At 47.1% G+C, this 23,606-nt stretch overlaps 1 protein-coding gene across 1 annotated transcript in view; it reads right to left on the minus strand.

The window, feature by feature from the left end:
- Window positions 1-458: 458 nt before the first annotated feature.
- The window catches only part of LOC112238611 (protein RUFY3-like), a 28,294-nt gene continuing 5,146 nt past the window's right edge, over window positions 459-23,606 (minus strand). The window contains exons 3-12 of the mRNA XM_042331184.1: window positions 21,611-21,711; window positions 16,085-16,206; window positions 15,792-15,915; window positions 14,821-14,885; window positions 12,219-12,354; window positions 11,959-12,051; window positions 10,754-10,840; window positions 8,769-8,936; window positions 8,533-8,630; window positions 459-3,482 (exon numbers count right to left, since the gene is read on the minus strand). Coding sequence (XP_042187118.1) covers window positions 3,410-3,482; window positions 8,533-8,630; window positions 8,769-8,936; window positions 10,754-10,840; window positions 11,959-12,051; window positions 12,219-12,354; window positions 14,821-14,885; window positions 15,792-15,915; window positions 16,085-16,206; window positions 21,611-21,711 — 1,067 coding nt within the window. The 3' untranslated portion in view covers window positions 459-3,409. The remainder of the gene's footprint in view (window positions 3,483-8,532; window positions 8,631-8,768; window positions 8,937-10,753; window positions 10,841-11,958; window positions 12,052-12,218; window positions 12,355-14,820; window positions 14,886-15,791; window positions 15,916-16,084; window positions 16,207-21,610; window positions 21,712-23,606) is intronic.

The raw sequence follows: 23,606 nt of genomic DNA on the forward strand, positions 1-23,606 counted from the left end.
TCTGTCGGCTGCTCTCAGAACACAGGAATGCATATTGTTCCGGAACAATGTACATTCCTATGGTATTTACTGTGGGGTCATAAAGTATTGACACCTTTGATAAACATGTGCAAAAAGTGATATATTGGACAGTCCACATGATGTTTCTCATGTGTGGACTAAAACAGAGGCTACTTCTCTGCTCGGTTTTTTTTAGCAGTTTTTTTAACTCTTTATCCAAGAGCTGGAGTGAAAGCATGGTGTTGTGTTGTCTGTGAATATTTAAGTGGATATTGGCCACCCCACATAGCCTGGTTCCTCTCTAGGTTTCTTCCTAGGTTTTGGCCTTTCTAGGGAGTTTTTCCTAGCCACCGTGCTTCTACACCTGCATTGCTTGCTGTTCGGGGTTTTAGGCTGGGTTTCTGTACAGCACTTTGAGATATCAGCTGATGTACGAAGGGCTATATAAATACATTTGATTTTGATTTGATATTATTTTAAACTCTTTTTTTTTTTTTTTAATCGCTCAGAAAAAGATTTTGTTTAAAACAAGTAATCCATTTTTTTTCTCAAAAAAAGTTAGGTGTCAAAATGATTAACCCTGTTTTCAGTAGGGATGGGGGATACAGTCAGACAGCCCTTTTTTAATTCAAATCAGATGTTTTCAGCGGGTTTCACAGCCAGAGACCGGGTAGAGTTCCATGAGGCCATTGACCTTAACAAGGGCCTCAGGACCAGTGGAAGAAAAACCTCTATGTTCATGTCCTCTGACCAGAGCACCGGTTACAATCCAAGTGCAATTTCCGTTTATCAAACTCCCAACGTTTACATTTGTTGGATGACAGGAACACAGAGCTCCTTGGCCACACACCAGTGGTGGGTTTAGTGTCTAAATGAGAATGTACGAGCAGAAAATAAACCCGGAACTACTGTACAACATGATGGTGGATCTTTGATGTTTTGGGGATGTTTTGCTTCCTCTGATCAATAGCATCATGAAATGAGACCAGAACCAGGACATTTAGCCAATAAACCTGGTTGCATCTGACAGAAGACTGAAACTTGACCACAAGTGGGACTTCCAGCAGGACAATAACCCCAAGCACACATCAAAATCCACAAAGAAATAGTTAATTAGCCACAAAATAAAATAGATTACTTGTTAAACTAAATGTTTTTCTCTGAGCAATTGTATTTGTATAAAATAATAACCAACATTTTTTTGGAGCATACAATATAGCTAAGTTTGATTTCTTTGATACGGTAAATAGTGCTCATCTTATTCAAGCGTGTCAATAATTTCAGACCCCACTGTATCTATATAGTAAACGGCTCTGAGGTATAGCCTACCTATAGTACATATTCTTTATCCCCTTACACTGTGTTATAAGACAGTAGTTTTTTTGGAATTGTTAGTTAGATTACTTGTTCGTTATTACTGCATTGTCGGAACTAGAAGCACAAGCATTTCGCTACACTCGCATTAACATCTGCTAACCATGTGTATGTGACAAATAAAATTTGATTTGATTTGATTTGATTTACGGTCCTTATAGTCTGATCTAAGGACCTATGCAGAGATGGGCTATATTTTAAATATCTATTTCAAATACTTAAGTATTTTGTAAATTTGTATTTCCTGAACGACACTCCAATGTATTCTGTAACAAGATACTTTCGAAAGATGTCATTCGTATTTTCAGAAATAGAAAATACTTTTCTATAACATTTATTTATTTTTTTTTCAAATAGCGGTTCATGATTTTGTGGCCCCCTTTTCACCCTGCATTGGTATCAGTAGTCTGATGGCACTACGGTGTGATAAGAACGTCTGCTGAATTAACTAAACATACATGTATATGTAAAAATGAACAATTGCAAAGCATGCTGAGTATTATTTGAATGAGCTCCGCCCCAGAAAAAAAAGGCCAATAATAATAATAATACCCAGTGTGCTTTGCAGTTCATTTTGGTCTGTTCATTTTCATAATATTTTGGTCACTTAAGCCTTCCGCATCCTTCGGTTTTGGCTGGCGCCTGGCTAAACTAGTGTGCTCGCATACTTCCTTAAGTCCTTTGCTTGAAAAAAAGAGGAGAAAAAAAGTGACAATAGTACTGTTTGTCCATCTTAAGACGCCGTAGCCAGTATACACTTCCTCAAAATAGTAAGAATGAATCTAAGCTAACTCAAGAAATCCGTCATTGGCGTTTTTTTACCGAGGACATCCTAGTCCCGCAATTTTAGAAAAAAAAACGTTCCAAAATGTCATCATAATATACATGCATGAACCGTCAGTGTTTGGGAAGGGAAGCACACGCCTTTACAGTTCAACTAAGGTAGATACCAACATATCACAGTCATAGCAAGTAAAACGATTCTGTCACCATTGCTGAGGATGCTGTTGCTGTTCGGGCCGGCTACTTGAGAATGTATTTCTGTATACAAATACATGTATTTTGTCGTTTATTTTTGATACATTGATCTTTATGGTATTTTGTAAATTCTTGCCAATTCTTGACTGTAGGGGGCGCTTCAGGGGATCGATTTACAAGAAACAACAGCATCCATTTACATTTTTCAGAACAGTACACCCATCTCTCTTCCCGAAAATGGCTGACATCCCAAACTCGAAGTCTTGTATCAGGGAACATTCATTACATGTGTGGGGGGGATCTGATATCTTCATTCCTTACGGAATGAACCCAAGCTAAAGTCCTGAAACCCAGCGAGCAGAATGGACTGCTGCTCTGCACTGCTACCGACAGAAAAACACACGGAAGAACAGAAAACCAGGCTAGAGGAACCCAGAGAGACTATATCAGTCAGGAGAGTAGAGGTTTAGGAAAGAAAATGTCATTTAACACTAGAGAAGGAAAGGAACCGCAACAGATGTCATACCAAAAAATAAGTAACCTAGTTAAAGGGATAGTCCAGGATTTCGGCAATAAGGTCCTTTATCTACTTCCCTACAGTTCGATGAACTCGTGGACAGCATTTTCATGTCTCTGTGTGCAGTTTGAAGAAAGTTGCTAACTAGCATTGGTTCAATTGCTAACTAGCGTTAGCACGATGACTGGAAGTCTATGGTATATGCTAGCAGACCCGATTGCATTCCAGTCATTGCGCTAACATTTGTTAGCATGATTGCAGATACAATAGACTTCCAGTCATTGCCCTAATGCTAGTTAGCAATTGCGCTAGCGCTAGTTTGCAACTTCCTTCAAACTGCACGCGGAGACATACAAAATGGTATCCACAAGTTCATCTAACTCTAGGGAAGTAGACACATGACCTCACTGCCAAAATCCTGAAGTAACCCTTTAAGTCATTTCTATATTATGCAAATATTGTTTTTTCTGATTTGGATCAGGGTTTATCAAACTATGATGTGGGTGTCATTCTGGGGAACAGAGGAGAGGGGAGGGAGGACTACTGTTGCTTCTGAAGCAGTTTCTCTGCGTTGGAACTCAAGCTTCTGGCCTGCTTCACACAGTCTTCCTCACTGCGAGGAGGAGATAGTGGAGGAAGAGGTAAAGAACCAAGAAATGAAAGGGATGGAGAAATGGAAAGATATAAGAAAGTAGCAATGGATAGAATAGATAGAGAGGGGGAAAAGGAAGAGGGTAGTTACTAAGCCCTGAAAAGAATACATGTTTAGATTAGATCTGAGAGTCAAACTGGCAAGAGTCTGTCCAAAGCTTTGTCAGAGGAGATTCTCTCTCAATCCACGATTGGTCTTCATCTGGGTCCATGAAATCCATCCTAAATGCTTTGGGTAAACTCCAGTCCTATTATTCTGAGTAGTGAACTAGTGGTGTAGTAGAGTAGTAGACTACTGGTGTAATAGAGTAGTAGACTAGTGGTGTAGTAGAGTATTAGACTAGTAGAGTAGTAGAGTAGTGGTGTAGTAGAGTAGTAGAGTAGTAGACTAGTGGTGTAGTAGAGTAGTAGACTAGTGGTGTAGTAGACTAGTGGTGTAGTAGAGTAGTAGACTAGTGGTGTAGTAGAGTAGAGTAGTAGACAAGTGGTGTAGTAGAGTAGTAGACTAGTGGTGTAGTAGAGTAGTAGACTAGTAGAGTAGTAGAGTAGTGGAGTAGTAGACTAGTGGTGTAGTAGAGTAGTAGACTAGTGGTGTAGTAGAGTAGTAGACTAGTGGTGTAGTAGACTAGTGGTGTAGTAGACTAGTGGTAGACTAGTGGTGTAGTAGAGTAGTAGACTAGTGGTGTAGTAGACTAGTGGTGTAGTAGAGTAGTAGACTAGTGGTGTAGTAGAGTAGTAGACAAGTGGTGTAGTAGAGTAGTAGACTAGTGGTGTAGTAGAGTAGTAGACTACAGTACTCAGGGCTCTAAATGAACCATTTTCAATGTCAGCACTGGTGCTCCCAAATGTAAAAAGTCAAGATCACAACAGAAAACGTAGGCGCACCAGAAAAGCAGCTGTTTTAATGGATTGATAAAGCCTATATTGGGCCTATATTGGTCATTTTCTGAGTCAAAATCTAAGCTGAGATCTACTGGTCTGATAAAAACTGTAAAAAAACACATGACTTATTCAAACCAGCAGAGGTTTGTGCAGTAAGCTATAAGCGCAATACATTATCACCGTAAATTGGCTATGCTTGAATTGCTCTGCCAATGTGGTTCTTCTCAGACCATTTAACTTGAGATACATTATCACACCAGTAATAGATAGACAATAGACAATTCTTCTATTACTTGTGAGGCACAGCTGAGTGAGCATATATTGACATTTTTTTATTTGATTTTAATGGACTGATGGTGCCTGCATCTGATGGACAGTTTCAGCAGAGGGAGGGAGAGAGCAGCAGAGGATCTTCCGCTCACATCTGTCCCTCCCTCAACTGACCAAAAGGGGGACACTGTCTTCCAGCTGACAACGAAACTCGAGTCGCACCGCATTATTTTTCACAAAGATGTCACCGGAGAAGAAAGCTGATGTTTTCCATGTCCCCAACCAATTGTGTTTTTTGTTTGTTTATTTGCGTTGTTTGTAATGTATTTTGTACATACTGTTGCCGCTACCATCTCTTATGACCGAAAATAACTTCTGGACATCAGGACTGTATTACTCACCACGGACTGGCAGAATCCATTTTTTCCATTAACGAGTCTGAGGAGCCCGACGCGAATGATATACTGTTTTCTCGGGAACAGGCCAAGATCCCCGTGACTTGCGTTATGAGAAGGCAGAGAAAAAGGGGCAAAAAAACGGGAAAATAAAATAGATGACCTACGCGGAAGATTAAACTATCAACGGGACATTCAAAACTGTAATATCTCATGCTTCACGGAGTCGTGGCTGAACGACGACACTATCAACATACAGCTGGCTGGTTATACGATGTACCAGCAGGATAGAACAGCGGCGTCTGGTAAGACAAGGGGAGCGGGTAGGTATTTTTGTAAATAACAGCTGGTGCACGACATCTAAGGAAGTCTCGAGCTATTGCTCGCCTGAGGTAGAGTATCTCATGATAAGCTGTAGACCACACTATCTACCTAGAGAGTTTATCTGTATTTTTCGTACCACTACAGACTGAGGCTGGCACTAAGACAGCATCGAATGAGCTGTATTCTGCAATAAGCAAACAGGAAAACGCTCTCCAAGAGGTGGTGCTCCTAGTGGTCAGGGACTTTAATGCAGGGAAACTTAAATCAGTTTTACCTCATTTCTACCAGCATGTTAAATGTGCGACCAGAGGGAAAAACTCTCAACCACCAACTACTCCACACACAGAGATGCATACAAAGCTCTCCCTCACCCTCCATTTGGCAAATATTACCATAATTCTATCCTCCTGATTCCTGCTTACAAGCTAAAGTTAAAGCAGTGACTCGGTCTATAAAAAAATGGTCAGATGAAGCAGATGCTAAGCTACAGGACTGTTTTGTTATCACAGACTGGAATATGTTCCAGGATTCTTCCGAATGCATTGAGGAATACACCACATCAGTCACTGGCTTCATCAATAAGTGCATCGACGACGTCATCCCCACAGTGACTGTACGTACATATCCCAACCAGAAGCCATTGATCACAGGCAACATCCGCACTGAGCCAAAGGCTAGAGCTGCCGCTTTCAAGGAGTGGGACTATGACCCGGAAGCTTATAAGAAATCCTGCTATGCCCTCCGACGAACCATCAAACAGGCAAAGTGTCAAGACAGGACTAAAATCGAATCGTACATCGGCTCTGACGCTTGTTGGATGTGGCTTGAAAACCATTATAGACTTCAAAGGGAAGCAGCTGAGAACTGCCCAGTGACACAAGCCAGACGAGCTAAACTACTTCTGTACTCGCTTCAAGGCAAAGAACACTGACACATGCATTAGAGCACCAGCTGTTCCGGAAGACTGTGTGATCACGCTCTCCGCAGCCGATGTGAGTAAGACCCTTCAAACAGGTCAACATTCACAAGGCCACAAGGCCAGACGGATTACCAGGATGTGTACTCAGAGCATGCGCTGACCAACTGGCAAGTGTCTTCACTGATATTTCAACCTCTCCCTGTCCGAGTCCATAATACCAACATTTTAAGAATACCACCATAGTCCCTGTGCCGAAGAACACTACGGTAACCTGCCTAAATGACCACCGACCTGTAGCACTCATGTCTGTAGCCATGAAGTGCTTTGAAAGGCTGGTCATGGCTCACATCAACACCATTATCCCAGAAACTCTAGAGTCACTCCGATTTGCATACCGCCCCAACAAATCCACAGATGATGCAATCTCTATTGCACTCTACACTCCTCAGGGGTGCGTACTCTCCTGTACTCCCTGTTCCTTCACCACGGCCAGGCACGAGTCCAACACCATCATTAAGTTTGTCGATGATCAACGACGAGACAGCCTATAGGGAGGAGGTCAGAGACCTGGCCGTGTTCTAACCAAGACAACAACCTCTCCCTCAACGACGAGACAGCCTATAGGGAGGAGGTCAGAGACCTGGACGTGTTCTAACCAAGACAACAACCTCTCCCTCAACGACGAGACAGCCTATAGGGAGGAGGTCAGAGACCTGGCCGTGTGGTGCCAAGACAACAACCTCTCCCTCAACGTGATCAAGACAAAGGAGATGATTGTGGACTACAGGAAAAAGATGACTGAACACGCCCACATTCACATCGACAGGGCTGTTAGTGGAGCAGGTCAAGAGTTAAGGTCCTTGGTGTCCACATCACCAACAAACTATCATGGTCCAAACACACCAAGACAGTCGTGAAGAGGGAACGACAACACCTATTCCCCCTCAGGAGACTGAAAAGATTTGGCATGTGTCCTGGGATCCTCAAAAGGTTCTACAGCTGCACCATCGAGAGCATCCTGACTGGTTGCATCACCCTCCGACCGCAAGGCACAACAGAGGGTAGTGCGTACGGCCCAGTACATCACTGGGGCCAAGCTTCCTGCCATCCAGGACCTCTATACCAGGTGATGTAAGAGGAAGGCCCTAAAAATTGACTCCAGCCACCCAAGTCATAGACTGTTCTCTCGGCTACCGCATGGCAAGCGGTACCGGAGCGCCAAGTCTAGGTCCAAGAGGCTTCTAAACAGCTTCTACCCCCAAGCCATAAGACTCCTGAACATCTAATCAAATGGCTACCCAGACTATTTGCATTGACCCCCACCTTTACACTGCTGCTACTCTCTGTTATTATCATAGTCACTTTACCTCTAGCTACATGTACATATTACCTCAACTAACCGGTGCCCCCGCACATAGACTCTCTATCGGTACCCCCTGTATTTAGTCTCGCTATTTTACTGCTGCTCTTTAATTACTTGTTACTTTTATTTCTTATTCATTTTGTTTTAAACTGCGTTGTTGGTTAGGGGCTCGTAAGTAAGCATTTCACTGTAATACGTGTTGTATGTGGCCTAATAAATTGTGATTTGATTTGACATTTCTGCCTCATGCACAAATTAATGTTGTTATTCCTCGATATCAAAAAGACAAGTCGAGGTAATCAGAAGACGTTGCTATTTTATTTATCCGTTATTTAACCAGGTAAATTGACTGAGAACACGTTCTCATTTGCAGCAACGACCTGGGGAATAATTACAGGGGAGAGGAGGGGGATGAATGAGCCAATTGTAAACTGGGGATTATTAGGTGACCGTGATGGTTTGAGGGCCAGATTGGGAATTTAGCCAGGACACCGGGGTTAACAGCCCTACTCTTACGATAAGTGCCATGGGATCTTTAATGACCTCAGAGAGTCAGGACACCTGTTTAACATCCCATCCAAAAGACAGCACCCTTCACAGGGCAATGTCCCCAATCACTGCCCTGGGGCATTTGGGATATTTTTTACACCAGAGGAAAGAGTGCCTCCTACTGGCCCTCCAACACCACTTCCAGCAGCATCTGGTCTCCCATCCAGGGACTGACCAGGACAAACCCTGCTTAGCTTCAGAAGCAAGCGAGTGTAGTGTAGAGTGTAGTGTAGAGTGTAGTGTAGTGAAGTGCACTTCAGAGCCCTGAGTATAGTGTGGAGTGGAGTGTGAAGATGGGGTCACCTCCCACCTGATCTCTAGCTGTTTTATAGTCCCAGCCATCTGATTGGTCTTCTCCTCTAGGCGACTGATGACCTCACTCTTCTGCTTGGCGCTCACCTCCGAGCTCTGTGGACACCCAAGGTTGGGATCAATTACACTTCAATACACTTAACTGAAATTCCAATAACCGTGAGTTAGTGTGGGTCTTTGTAAAAAAATATAACACATTTCTAAAAGAGCCTCTCTCACACCCAAGGCGTGTACCTGGGACTTCTGCGCTAGCTGCAGGTTGAGGGTCCGGAGATCATCCAGCTGTTGTCGTAGTTCCACAAGAGCATCCTGTTTCTCACACATATCCGTCTCTAACATCTTCATAGACAGCTCCATTTCCTGCTTCATACCAATCTGAACCTCCAACTCCTTCTCTACATCCTGGAGGAGGAGAGAGACGGGTTAGTACGGGGCGCAGGGAGAGAGGGGGCGTGTTAGTACGGGGCGCAGGGAGAGGGGGCGTGTTAGTACGGGGCGCAGGGAGAGAGGGGGCAGGGAGAGAGATGGGTTAGTACGGGGCGCAGGGAGAGAGATGGGTTAGTACGGGGCGCAGGGAGAGAGATGGGGTACGGGCGAGGGAGAGGGGGATGGGTTAGTACGGGGCGCAGGGGAGGGGAGAGATGGGTTAGTACGGGGCAGGGAGGGAGATGGGGGGGACGCAGGGAGAGGGGGACGGGGGCGCAGGGAGAGGGGAGAGGGGGACGGGTTAGTACGGGGCGCAGGGAGAGAGATGGGTTAGTACGGGACGCAGGGAGAGGGGAGAGGGGGACGGGTTAGTACGGGGCGCAGGGAGAGAGATGGGTTAGTACGGGGCGCAGGGAGAGAGGGGGACGGGTTAGTACGGGGCGCAGGGAGAGGGGGCGGGTTAGTACGGGGCGCAGGGAGAGAGATGGGTTAGTACGGGGCGCAGGGAGAGGATAGATGAATGAGGGAGAGGGGAGGACGGAGGAAGAATGATGGAGAGGACGGAGGAAGAGGGGGGATGAATGATGGAGAGGACAGAGGAAGAGGGGGGATGAATGATGGAGAGGACGGATAGATGAATGAGGGAGAGGGATAGAGACAATCTGCACTAGAGTTCGACCGATTATGATTTTTCAACACCGATACAGATTATTGGAGGACCAAAAAAAGCCGATACCGAACAACCACTCAAAGTCTCAGAGCGAGTGACGTTTGAAACGCTATTAGCGCGCACCCTGCTAACTAGCTAGCCATTTCCCATCGGTTACAAGTCTCATCTCGGGAGATGAGAGGCTTGAAGTCATAAACAGCTCAATGGTTGAAGCACAGCGAAGAGCTGCTGGCAAAACGTACGAAAGTGCTGTTTGAATGAACGCTTACGAGCCTGCTGCTGCCTACCATCGCTCAGTCAGACTGCTCTATCAAATATCAAATCATAGACTTAATTATAACATAATAACACACAGAAATACGAGCCTTAGGTCATTAATATGGTCGAATCCGGAAACTATAATTTCGAAAACAAAACATTTATTCTTTCAGTGAAATAAGGAACCGTTCTGTATTTTATCTAACGGGTGGCATCCATCAGTCTAAATATTGCTGTTACATTGTACAACCATCAATGTTATGTCATAATTATGTACAATTCTGGCAAATTAATTACGGTCTTTGTTAGGAAGAAATGGTCTTCACACATTTCGCAACGAGCCAGGCGGCCCAAACTGCTGCATATACCCTGACTACTTGCATGGAATGCAAGAGAAGTGACACAATTTCCCAAGTTAAAGGAAATTCACGTTAGCAGGCATTATTAACTAAATATGCAGGTTTAAAAGTATATACTTGTGTATTGATTTTAAGAAAGGTGTTGATGTTGGTTAGGTACACATTGGTGCAACGACAGTGCTTTTTTGCAAATGCACTTGTTAAATCACCCGTTTGGCGAAGTAGGCTGTGATTCGATAAATTAACAGGCACCGCATCGATCATATGTAACGCAGGACACGCTAGTTAACCTAGTAATATCACCAACCATGTGTAGTTAACTAGTGATTATGTTAAGATTGATTGTTGAAAACGTGAAAAATCGGCCCTAATTAAATCGGCCATTCCGATTAATCGGTCGACCTCTAATCTGCACCTCCAACTCCATGTCCTGAGGGGGATAGAGGATGGAGGAAATATCTGATCCGTGTCAGGAATAAAGGGGACGAACAGAGAGAGAAACTGACCAATCGTAGCAGAGTTTCCTCCTTAAGCTGTTTGCGTGCCTCTCCCAGCACCTGGCCGTCTGCCAAGCCGTCCCCTGACCGCGACGCCTGGCGAGACAACATGGAGCACATTACATGATATACAACTCAATTATTACACCCTACAACATCCAGCCAGGTACACCCTACAACATCCAGCCAGGTACACCCTACAACATCCAGCCAGGTACACCCTACAACATCCAGCCAGGTACGCCCTACAACATCCAGCCAGGGCCCTACAACATCCAGCCAGGTACGCCCTACAACATCCAGCCAGGTACACCCTACAACATCCAGCCAGGTACACCCTACAACATCCAGCCAGGTACACCCTACAACATCCAGCCAGGTACACCCTACAACATCCAGCCAGGTACACCCTACAACATCCAGCCAGGTACACCCCAACTCCACAACACCCTACAACATCCAGCCAGGTACACCCTACAACATCCAGCCAACACCCTACAACATCCAGCCAGGTACACCCTACAACATCCAGCCAGGTACACCCTACAACATCCAGCCAGGTACAACATCCAGCCAGGTACACCCTACAACATCCAGCCAAGTACACCCTACAACATCCAGCCAGGTACACCCTACAACATCCAGCCAGGTACACCCTACAACATCCAGCCAGGTACACCCTACAACATCCAGCCAGGTACACCCTACAACATCCAGCCAACACCCTACAACATCCAGCCAGGTACACCCTACAACATCCAGCCAAATACACCCTACAACATACAGCCAAGTACACCCTACAACATACAGCCAAATACACCCCAACATACACACCCTACAACATACAGCCAAGCACACCCTACAGCCAAGTACACCCTACAACATACAGCCAGGTACACCCTACAACATCCAGCCAGGTACACCCTACAACATCCAGCCAGGTACACCCTACAACATCCAGCCAGGTACACCCTACAACATCCAGCCAGCAACATCCAGCCAGGTACACCCTACAACATACAGCCAAATACACCCTACAACATACAGCCAAGTACACCCTACAACATACAGCCAAATACACCCTACAACATACAGCCAAATACACCCTACAACATACAGCCAAGCACACCCTACAGCCAAGTACACCCTACAACATACAGCCAAGTACACCCTACATACGAGATATTTCTGAAAATGTTTGAGAGGTGGACAACCTTGCGACTGGACTCTAGCTGGTAGGAGCTCTCCTCCTTGACTCGTTCTACATCCTCTTGTAGGGTGATGATCCTGTTGTTGGCTACTGCAAGCTGGACAGACAACACAGCAGGTTACAAACATACATTACTAATGTTGTCTACTGCAAACTAGACAGACCACACACCAGTGGGCTTCTAGAAAAGCACCTCTCGGCACCATAGTGCAGTGGCAGAACGCACAGTAGAAATGAGAACCAGGTAGAAACTAACCAGCCCACCTCTTCAGTGAGCTTGGTGTTGGACTTCTCCATAGTGTCCACTTTGGCCTGCAGGTTGTTGACCGAAGCACTCAGGTGTCTGTTGAGCTCCTCAACGTAGTTCTTCTGGTCCAGGATGGCTGTGATCTGTCCATCCCTGGTGGGAGACGAGACAAAATACAAAACATGTGGTAAGTAGGTAGGGCCGTGTCTCTCTACACTAGGGCCGTGTCTCTAGGGCCGTGTCTCTACACTAGGGCCGTGTCTCTAGGGCCGTGTCTCTACACTAGGGCCGTGTCTCTAGGGCCGTGTCTCTACACTAGGCCGTGTCTCTAGGGCCGTGTCTCTACACTAGGCCGTGTCTCTAGGGCCGTGTCTCTAGGGCCGTGTCTCTACACCAGGGCCGTGTCTCTAGGGCCGTGTCTCTCTACACCAGGGCCGTGTCTCTAGGGCCGTGTCTCTCTACACCAGGGCCGTGTCTCTCTACACTAGGGCCGTGTCTCTAGGGCCGTGTCTCTCTACACTAGGGCCGTGTCTCTAGGGCCGTGTCTCTACACTAGGCCGTGTCTCTAGGGCCGTGTCTCTACACTAGGGCCGTGTCTCTAGGGCCGTGTCTCTACACTAGGGCCGTGTCTCTAGGGCCGTGTCTCTACACTAGGGCCGTGTCTCTACACTACTAGGGCCGTGTCTCTACACTAGGGCCGTGTCTCTAGGGCTGTCTCTACACTAGGGCCGTGTCTCTAGGGCCGTGTCTCTACACTAGGGCCGTGTCTCTAGGGCCGTGTCTCTACACTAGGGCCGTGTCTCTACACAGGGCCTGTCTCTAGGGCCGTGTCTCTCTACACCAGGGCCGTGTCTCTAGGGCCGTGTCTCTCTACACTAGGGCCGTGTCTCTAGGGCCGTGTCTCTCTACACTAGGGCCGTGTCTCTAGGGCCGTGTCTCTACACTAGGGCCGTGTCTCTAGGGCCGTGGGCCGTGTCTCTAGGGCCGTGTCTCTCTCTAGGGCCGTGTCTCTAGGGCCTCTACACTAGGGCCGTGTCTCTACACTAGGGCCGTGTCTCTAGGGCCGTGTGTCTCTACACTAGGGCCGTGTCTCTAGGGCCGTGTCTCTAGGGCCGTGTCTCTAGGGCCGTGTCTCTACACTAGGGCCGTGTCTCTAGGGCCGTGTCTCTACACTAGGGCCGTGTCTCTAGGGCCGTGTCTCTACACTAGGGCCGTGTCTCTACACTAGGGCCGTGTCTCTAGGGCCGTGTCTCTACACTAGGGCCGTGTCTCTACTCTAGAGCCGTGTCTCTAGGGCCGTGTCTCTAGGGCCGTGCCTAGGGCCGTGTCTAGGGCCTCTCTACTCTAGGGCCGTGTCTCCTCAACACTAGGGCCGTGTCTCTCTAGGGCCGTGTCTCTCTAGGGCCGTGTCTCTCTAGGGCCGTGTCTCTCTAGGGCCGTGTCTCCTCAGGGCCGTGTCTCTTTAGGGCCGTGTATCTCTAGGGCCGTGTCTCTCTAGGGCCGTGTCTCTCTAGGGCCGTGTCTCCTCAACACTAGGGCCGTGTCTCTCTAGGGCCGTGTCTCTCTAGGGCCGTGTCTCCATAGGGCCGTGTGTCTCTTTAGGGCCGTGTCTCTCTAGGGCCGTGTCTCCTCAACACTAGGGCCGTGTCTCTCTAGGGCCGTGTCTCTCTAGGGCCGTGTCTCCTAGGGCCAGCACCATAGGGCCGTGTCTCTCTAGGGCCGTGTTTCTCAACACTAGGGCCGTGTCTCTCTAGGGCCGTGTCTCTCTAGGGCCGTGTCTCTCTAGGGCCTCTAGGGCCGTGTCTCTTTTTCTCCTCAACACTAGGGCCGTGTCTCTCTACTCTAGGGCCGTGTCTCAGCACCTCTACTCTAGGGCCGTGTTTCCTCAACACACTAGGGCCGTGTCTCTCTCTACTCAACACTAGGGCCGTGTCTCTCTACTCTAGGGCCGTGTCTCTCAACACTAGGGCCGTGTCTCTCAACACTAGGGCCGTGTCTCTCAACACTAGGGCCGTGTCTCTCTAGGGCCGTGTCTCTCTAGGGCCGTGTCTCTCTACACTAGGGCCGCGTCTCTCTAGGGCCGTGTCGTGTCTTCAGCACCAGGGCCGTGTCTCTCTAGGGCCGTGTCAACACTAGGGCCGTGTCTCCTCACACTAGGGCCGTGTCTCTCAGGGCCGTGTCTCCTCAGCACTAGGGCCGTGTCTCTCAGGGCCGTGTCTCCTCAGCACTAGGGCCGTGTCTCCTCAACACTAGGGCCGTGTCTCCTCAGCACTAGGGCCGTGTCTCTCTAGGGCCGTGTCTCCTCAGCACTAGGGCCGGGTCTCCTCAGCACTAGGGCCGTGTCTCTCAGCACTAGGGCCGGGTCTCCTCAGCACTAGGGCCGGGTCTCCTCAGCACTAGGGCCGGGTCTCCTCAGCACTAGGCCGTGTCTCTCTCAGGGCCGGGTCTCCTCAGCACTAGGGCCGGGTCTCCTCAGCACTAGGGCCGGGTCTCCTCAGCACTAGGGCCGGGTCTCCTCAGGGTCTCCTCAGCACTAGGGCCGGGTCTCCTCAGCACTAGGGCCGGGTCTCCTCAGCACTAGGGCCGGGTCTCCTCAAGGTGAGGAGAGGAGGAACTCACCCTTCTACAGTCTTGCTGCTGTGACCTCCATCCTTAAGATACATGGAGAAGTCTATCACCCCGACCTGGAACAGGAAACAGACAGACACTGGCATGAACACTTCAGTTAGGAAGAGAAACACAGAGGTTCTGCAGTTGAAAACTAGCTGTCTGGATAAATCTGTCATGTTTATAAAAGATGTGGATTGTCCCGGTCAAATAAAGGTAATACAGCCACTTTGTAAAGTATTCAGACCCTTTGTGAATGTATAGTGTACTGACTACAGTGTACTGACTACAGTGTACTGACTACAATGTACTGGCTACAGTGTACTGACCACAGGGTAAATGTATAGTGTACTGACTACAGTGTACTGACTACAGTGTACTGACTACAGTGTACTGACTACAATGTACTGGCTACAGTGTACTGACCACAGGGCAAATGTATAGTGTACTGACTACAGTGTACTGACTACAGTGTAAATGTATAGTGTACTGACTACAGTGTACTGACTGCAGTGTAGTAACTACAGTGTACTAACTACAGTGTACTGACTACAGTGTAAATGTATAGTGTACTGACTACAGTGTACTGACTACAGTGTACTAACTACAGTGTACTAACTACAGTGTACTGACTACAGTGTACTGACTACAGTGTAAATGTACTAACTACAGTGTACTGACTACAGTGTAAATGTATAGTGTACTAAAGTGTACTAACTACAGTGTACTGACTACAGTGTACTGACTACAGTGTAAATGTATAGTGTACTGACTACAGTGTACTGACTACAGTGTACTAACTACAGTGTAAATGTATAGTGTACTGACTACAGTGTACTGACTACAGTGTAAATGTATAGTGTACTGACTACAGTGTAAATGTATAGTGTACTGACTACAGTGTACTGACTATAGTGTACTGACTACAGTGTAAATGTATAGTGTACTGACTACAGTGTAACTACACAGTGTAGAACATCAACCTGTGAGTCCAGGTCTTCTCCTTTCATACAGAGGTTGGCATCGATAACGTTCAACCCAACCAGCAGCCCAGCGATCACAGCTCCCTCCTCCTCCATCATGAGCGCATTGGCCTCGTAGAACTCACTGTTAACGCGCACACACACCATCGGCCTCATTAAACAACACTGTTAACGCGCGCGCGCACACACACACGCGCACACACACAGACACCCATTGGCCTCATTGAACAACTCGCTGGCAACGTATGCTCTCACACACACACACACACACACACACACACACACACACACACCTGAGCAGGTCCTTTCTGTTGATGATGGTCTTCATGTAGTCTGACAGCTTCTTCTGCATCAGGGCCAATCGCAGCCAGGCCCGCCCTCTTCCTAACGGGGTTCTGGTGAGTGACAGGGGTTTGTTTACACCAATCACATATCAACTGAACGGTGAGTGACAGAGATTTACACCAATCATATAGCGTGTGACAAGTTAACATCAATATAACCAATCCACAAATTTCTTATTAACAAACTAGTTTTGGCAAGTCGGTTAGGACATCTACTTTGTGCATGACACAAGTCATTTTTCCAACAATTGTTTACAGTCAGATTATTTCACTTATAATTCACTGTGTCACAATTCCAGTGGGTCAGAAATTTACATACACTGTCATGGCTTTAGAAGCTTCTGTTTGGATAATTGACATCATTTGAGTCAATTGGAGGTGTACCTGTGGATGTATTTCAAGGCCTACCTTCAAACTCAGTGTCTCTTTGCTTGACATAATGGGAAAATCAAAAGAAATCAGCCAAGACCTCAGAAAAGAAATTGTAGACCTCCACAAGTCTGGTTTATCCTTGGGAGCAATTTCCAAACGCCTGAAGGAACCACATTCATCTGTCCAAACAATAGTATGGAAGTCTAAACACCATGGGACCACACAGCCATCATACCGCTCAGGAAGGAGACTGACATTCGGTGTGCGAGTTCATTAGAACGTGCGTTGAAGATGTCGTTCCCATAGCAACGATTAAAACATTCCCTAACCAGAAACCGTGGATTGATGGCAGCATTCGTGTGAAACTGAAAGCGCGAACCACTGCTTTTAATCAGGGCAAGGTGTCTGGTAACATGACTGAATACAAACAATGCAGCTATTCCCTCCACAAGGCTATCAAACAAGCTAAGCGTCAATACAGAGACAAAGTAGAATCTCAATTCAACGGCTCAGACACAAGAGGCATGTGGCAGGGTCTACAGTCAATCACGGAAATAACTTTTTGCCCGCTTTGAGGACAATACAGTGCCACTGACACGGCCTGCAATGAAAACATGCGGTCTCTCCTTCACTGCAGCCGAGGTGAGTAAGACATTTAAACGTGTTAACCCTCGCAAGGCTGCAGGCCCAGACGGCATCCCCAGCCGCGCCCTCAGAGCATGCGCAGACCAGCTGGCCGGTGTGTTTACGGACATATTCAATCAATCCCTATACCAGTCTGCTGTTCCCACATGCTTCAAGAGGGCCACCATTGTTCCTGTTCCCAAGAAAGCTAAGGTAACTGAGCTAAACGACTACCGCCCGTAGCACTCACATCCGTCATCATGAAGTGCTTTGAGAGACTAGTCAAGGACCATATCACCTCCACCCTACCTGACACCCTAGACCCACTCCAATTTGCTTACCACCCCAATAGGTCCACAGACGACGCAATCTCAACCACACTGCACACTGCCCTAACCCATCTGGACAAGAGGAATACCTATGTGAGAATGCTGTTCATCGACTACAGCTCGGCACTCAACACCATAGTACCCTCCAAGCTCGTCATCAAGCTCGAGACCCTGGGTCTCGACCCCGCCCTGTGCAACTGGGTACTGGACTTCCTGACGGGCCGCCCCCAGGTGGTGAGGGTAGGCAACAACATCTCCTCCCCGCTGATCCTCAACACTGGGGCCCCACAAGGGTGCGTTCTGAGCCCTCTCCTGTACTCCCTGTTCACCCACGACTGCGTGGCCACGCACGCCTCCAACTCAATCATCAAGTTTGCGGACGACACAACAGTGGTAGGCTTGATTACCAACAACGACGAGACGGCCTACAGGGAGGAGGTGAGGGCCCTCGGAGTGTGGTGTCAGGAAAATAACCTCATACTCAACGTCAACAAAACTAAGGAGATGATTGTGGACTTCAGGAAACAGCAGAGGGAACACCCCCCTATCCACATCGATGGAACAGTAGTGGAGAGGGTAGCAAGTTTTAAGTTCCTCGGCATACACATCACAGACAAACTGAATTGGTCCACTCACACAGACAGCATCGTGAAGAAGGCGCAGCAGCGCCTCTTCAACCTCAGGAGGCTGAAGAAATTCGGCTTGTCACCAAAAGCACTCAAAAACTTCTACAGATGCACAATCGAGAGCATCCTGGCGGGCTGTATCACCGCCTGGTACGGCAACTGCTCCGCCCTCAACCGTAAGGCTCTCCAGAGGGTAGTGAGGTCTGCACAACGCATCACCGGGGGCAAACTACCTGCCCTCCAGGACACCTACACCACCCAATGTTACAGGAAGGCCATAAAGATCATCAAGGACATCAACCACCCGAGCCACTGCCTGTTCACCCCGCTATCATCCAGAAGGCGAGGTCAGTACAGGTGCATCAAAGCTGGGACCGAGAGACTGAAAAACAGCTTCTATCTCAAGGCCATCAGACTGTTAAACAGCCACCACTAACATTGAGTGGCTGCTGCCAACACACTGACACTGACTCAACTCAAGCCACTTTAATAATGGGAATTGATGGGAAATGATGTAAATATATCACTAGCCACTTTAAACAATGCTACCCTATATAATGTTACTTACCCTACATTATTCATCTCATATGCATACGTATATACTGTACTCTATATCATCGACTGCATCCTTATGTAATACATGTATCACTAGCCACTTTAACTATGCCACTTTGTTTTCATACTCATCTCATATGTATATACTGTACTCAATATCAGCTACTGTATCTTGCCTATGCTGCTCTGTACCATCACTCATTCATATATCCTTATGTACATATTCTTTATCCCCTTACACTGTATATAAGACAGTAGTTTTGGAATTGTTAGTTAGATTACTTGTTGGTTATTACTGCATTGTCGGAACTAGAAGAACAAGCATTTCGCTACACTCGCATTAACATCTGCTAACCATGTGTATGTGACAAATAAAATTTGATTTGATTTGATTTGAAGGAGACGCATTCTGTCTCCTAGAGATGAACGTACTTTGGTGGAAAAGTGCAAATCAATCCCAGAACAACAGCAAAGGACCTTGTGAAGATGCTGGAGGAAACAGGTACAAAAGTATCTATATCCACAGTAAAATGAGTCCTATATCGACATAACCTGAAAGGCCCTCAGCAAGGAAGAAGCCACTGCTCCAAAACCGCCATAAAAAAGCCAGACTACGGTTTGCAACTGCACATGGGGACAAAGATCGTACTTTTTGGAGAAATGTCCTCTGGTCTGATAAAACAAAAGTGGAACTGTTTGGTCATAACGACCATTGTTATTTTTGGAGGAAAAGGGGGAGGCTTCCAAGCCGAAGAACACCATCCCCACCGTGAAGCACGGGGGTGGCAGCATCATGTTGTGGGGGTGCTTTGCTGCAGGAGGGACTGGTGCACTTCACAAAATAGATGACATTATGAGAAAGGAAAATTATGTTGCTTCAATATTTCCACATCTCAAGACATCAGTCAGGAAGTTAAAGCTTGGTCGCAATTGGGTCTTCCAAATGGACAATGACCCCAAGCATACTTCCAAAGTTGTGGCAAAAAGTCAAGGTATTGGAGTGGCCATGACAAAGCCCTGACCTCAATCCTATAGAACATTTGTGGGCAGAACTGAAGAAGTGTGTGCGAGCAAGGAGGCCTACAAACCCGATTCCGTTACACCAGCTCTGTCAGGAGGAATGGGCCAAAATTCACCCAACTTATTGTCGGATGCTTGTGGAAAGCTACCCAAAACGTTTGACCCAAGTTAAACAATTTAAAGGCAATGCTATCAAAAACAAATTGAATGTATGTAAACTTCTGACCCACTGGGAATGTGATGAAAGAAATAAAAGCTGAAATAAAATCACTCTCTACTATTGTGACATTAGATGCAGTCTTAGGGACGGCTTTAGTCAGGCGGGAAGAGGACATTAGTGACGGCGTAGTCAGACGGGAAGAGGACATTAGGGACGGCGTCAGTCAGACGGGAAGAGGACATTAGGGACGGCGTCAGTCAGGTCGGGAAGAAGACATTAGGGACGGCGTCAGTCAGGTCGGGAAGAGGACATTAGGGACGGCGTCAGTCAGGTCGGGAAGAGGACATTAGGGACGGCGTTAGTCAGACAGGAAGAGGACATTCAGTCAGGACATTCGGCGGAAGGAAGAGGACATTAGGGACGGCGTCAGTCAGGACATTAGGGAAGAGGACATTAGCCCTGACGCAGCGTCAGTCAGACGGGAAGAGGACATTAGGGACGTTTGCGTTAAACAATTTCAATGCTCAGACCCACTGGGAATGTGATGAAAGAAATAAAAGCTGACTAGACATTAGGCACTTAGGGACGGCTTTAGTCAGGCGGGAAGAGGACAGGGACGGCGTTAGTCAGGACATTCGCGGTCAACGGGAAGAGGACATTAGGGACGGCGTCAGTCAGGACATTAGGGACGGGAAGAGGACATTAGGGACGGCGTCAGTCAGGTCGGGAAGAGGACATTAGGGACGGCGTCAGTCAGGTCGGGAACAGGACATTAGGGACGGCGTCAGTCAGGTCGGGAAGAGGACATTAGGGCCAAAATTCACGGCGTCAGTCAGGTCGGGAAGAGGACATTAGGGACGGCGTCAGTCAGGTCGGGAAGAGGACATTAGGGACGGCGTCAGTCAGACGGGAAGAGGACATTAGGGACGGCGTTAGTCAGACGGGAAGAGGACATTCGGGACGGCGTTAGTCAGACGGGAAGAGGACATTAGGGACGGCGTTAGTCCATTAGGGACATTAGGGACGGCGTTAGTCAGACGGGAAGAGGACATTAGGGACGGCGTTAGTCAGGTCGGGAAGAGGGAGGGAGAGGCGGGAAGAGGACATTAGGGACGGCGTCAGTCAGGTCGGGAAGAGGACATTAGGGACGGCGTCAGTCAGGTCGGGGGAAGAGGACATTAGGGACGGCGTCAGTCAGGTCGGGAAGAGGACATTAGGGACGGCGTCAGTCAGGTCGGGAAGAGGACATTAGGGACGGCGTCAGTCAGGACGGGAAGAGGACATTAGGGACGGCGTCAGTCAGGACGGGAAGAGGACATTAGGGACGGCGTCAGTCAGACGGGAAGAGGACATTAGGGACGGCGTCAGTCAGACGGGAAGAGGACATTAGGGACGGCGTTAGTCAGGAAGAGGACATTAGGGACGGCGTTAGGACAGGAAGAGGACATTAGGGACGTTAGTGAGGGCAGGTTGAGTCCTCAGACGCTGGCGGGAAGAGGACATTAGGGACGGCGTTAGTCAGAGAGGAAGAGGACATTAGGGACGGCGTTAGTCAGACAGGAAGAGGACATGTAAGGCAGAGGAAGAGGGTTTGGGAGCGGATGAGGGGCGTTAGTCAGACAGGAATGAGGACATTAGGGACGGCGTTAGTGAGGCGCAGGGGGTCTTAGCGGATTAGGCAGAGGAAGAGGGTCCTGGCAGGTTTCGGATGAGGGGTGTTAGGCAGAGGAAGAGGGTTTGACAAGCGGATGAGGGGTGTTAGGCAGAGGAAGAGGGTTTGAGGGCGGATGATCTCTAGGCCAGCCTCAGGGGTGAGGAGCGGATTTCTCCACCAGCTCCAGGGCCCCCAGAAAGACAACGGATTGTTCTGCCCCAGGAACGTCTTCTTGGCTGTTAGGAAGAGGGTACATGCATTCAGAAACTAGGTTTCCTTTTTTTACACTCCCTTCAACATGGATTAAAATAACAAAACAGTGGTCACCCATCTACACACATTACCCCATCATAAAGTGGTCACCCATCTACACACATTACCCCATCATAAGGTGGTGACCCATCTACACACATTACCCCATCATAAGGTGGTGACCCATCTACACACATTACCCCATCATAAGGTGGTGACCCATCTACACACATTACCCCATCATAAAGTGGTCACCCATCTACACACATTACCCCATCATAAAGTGGTCACCCATCTACACACATTACCCCATCATAAAGTGGTCACCCATCTACACACATTACCCCATCATAAAGTGGTCACCCATCTACACACATTACCCCATCATAAAGTGGTCACCCATCTACACACATTACCCCATCATAAAGTGGTCACCCATCTACACACATTACCCCATCATAAAGTGGTCACCCATCTACACACATTACCCCATCATAAAGTGGTCACCCATCTATCACACATTACCCCATCATAAAGTGGTCACCCATCTACACACATTACCCCATCATAAAGTGAAAACATGGTTAGACCGTTTTTCAAATGTTTTGAAAATTAAATAGAAATATCTAAATTTACATAAGTATTCACACCCCTGAGTCAATACACGTTAGAATCACCTTTGTCACAGATTACAGCTGTGAGTCTTTCTGGGTAAATCTCTTAAGAGCTTTGCACACCTGGATTGTACAATATTTGCACATTATTCTTTTTTAAATTCTTCAACCTCTGTTAACCTCTGTTAAGTTGGTTGTTGATTATGATAGACCTCCATTATCAAGTCTTGTCAAGGCAATTTAAGTCAAAACTCGGCCACTCAGGAACATTCACTGTTTTCTTGGTAAGTAACTCCACTCTAGATTTGACCTTGTGTTTTAGGTTATGTTTTAGGTTATTGTCCTGCTGTAGGTTAATTCATCTTCTAATGTCTGGTGGAAAGCAGACTGAACTAGGTTTTCCTCTAGGATTTTCCCTGTGCTTAGCTCTATTCCGTTTCTTTGTATTCTAAAGAAATCCCTTGTCCTTGCTGATGACAAGCATACCCATAACATGATGCAGCCACCACCATGCTTGAACATATGAAGAGAGGTACTCAGTGATACGTTGTGTCTGATTTGCCTGAAACACTTTGTATTCAGGACATGAAGTTAATTTCTTTCACATATTCTTTGCAGTTTTACTTTAGTGCCAACAGGATGCATGTTTAGGAATATTTGTATTCTGTACAGGCTTCCTTCTTTTCACTCTGTCCATTAGGTTAGTATTGTGGAGTAACTATAATGTTGTTGATCCATCCTCAGTTTTCTCCTAACACAGCCATTAAACTCTGTAACTGTTTTAAAGTCACCATTGGCCTCATGGTGAAATCCCTGAGCGGTTTCCTTCCTCTCTGGCAACTGAGTTAAGTAGGACGCCTGTATTTTTGTAGTGACTGGGTGTATTGATACATCATCCACAGTGTAATTAATAACTTCACCATGCTCAAAGGGATATTTAATGTCTGCTTTTTAATTTTTACCCATCTACCAACAGGGGCCATTCTTTGCAAGGCATTGGAAAACCTCCCTGGTCTTTGCTGTTGAGTCTGTGTTTGAAATTCCCTGAGGGACCTTACAGATAATTATATGTGTAGGGTACAGAGATGAGGTAGTCATTCAGAAACCATGTTAAACACTATTATTGAACACACAGTGAGTCCATGCATCTTATTATGTGACTTGTTAAAACACATGTTTACTCCTGAACTGTTTTAGGCTTTAGACATTACAAAGGGGTTGAATACTTATTGACTATTATATTTAAGCTTTTCATTTTTTTATGC

Source organism: Oncorhynchus tshawytscha, linkage group LG12 (genome assembly GCF_018296145.1).
Source record: "Oncorhynchus tshawytscha isolate Ot180627B linkage group LG12, Otsh_v2.0, whole genome shotgun sequence".
Classification (NCBI taxonomy): domain Eukaryota; kingdom Metazoa; phylum Chordata; class Actinopteri; order Salmoniformes; family Salmonidae; genus Oncorhynchus; species Oncorhynchus tshawytscha.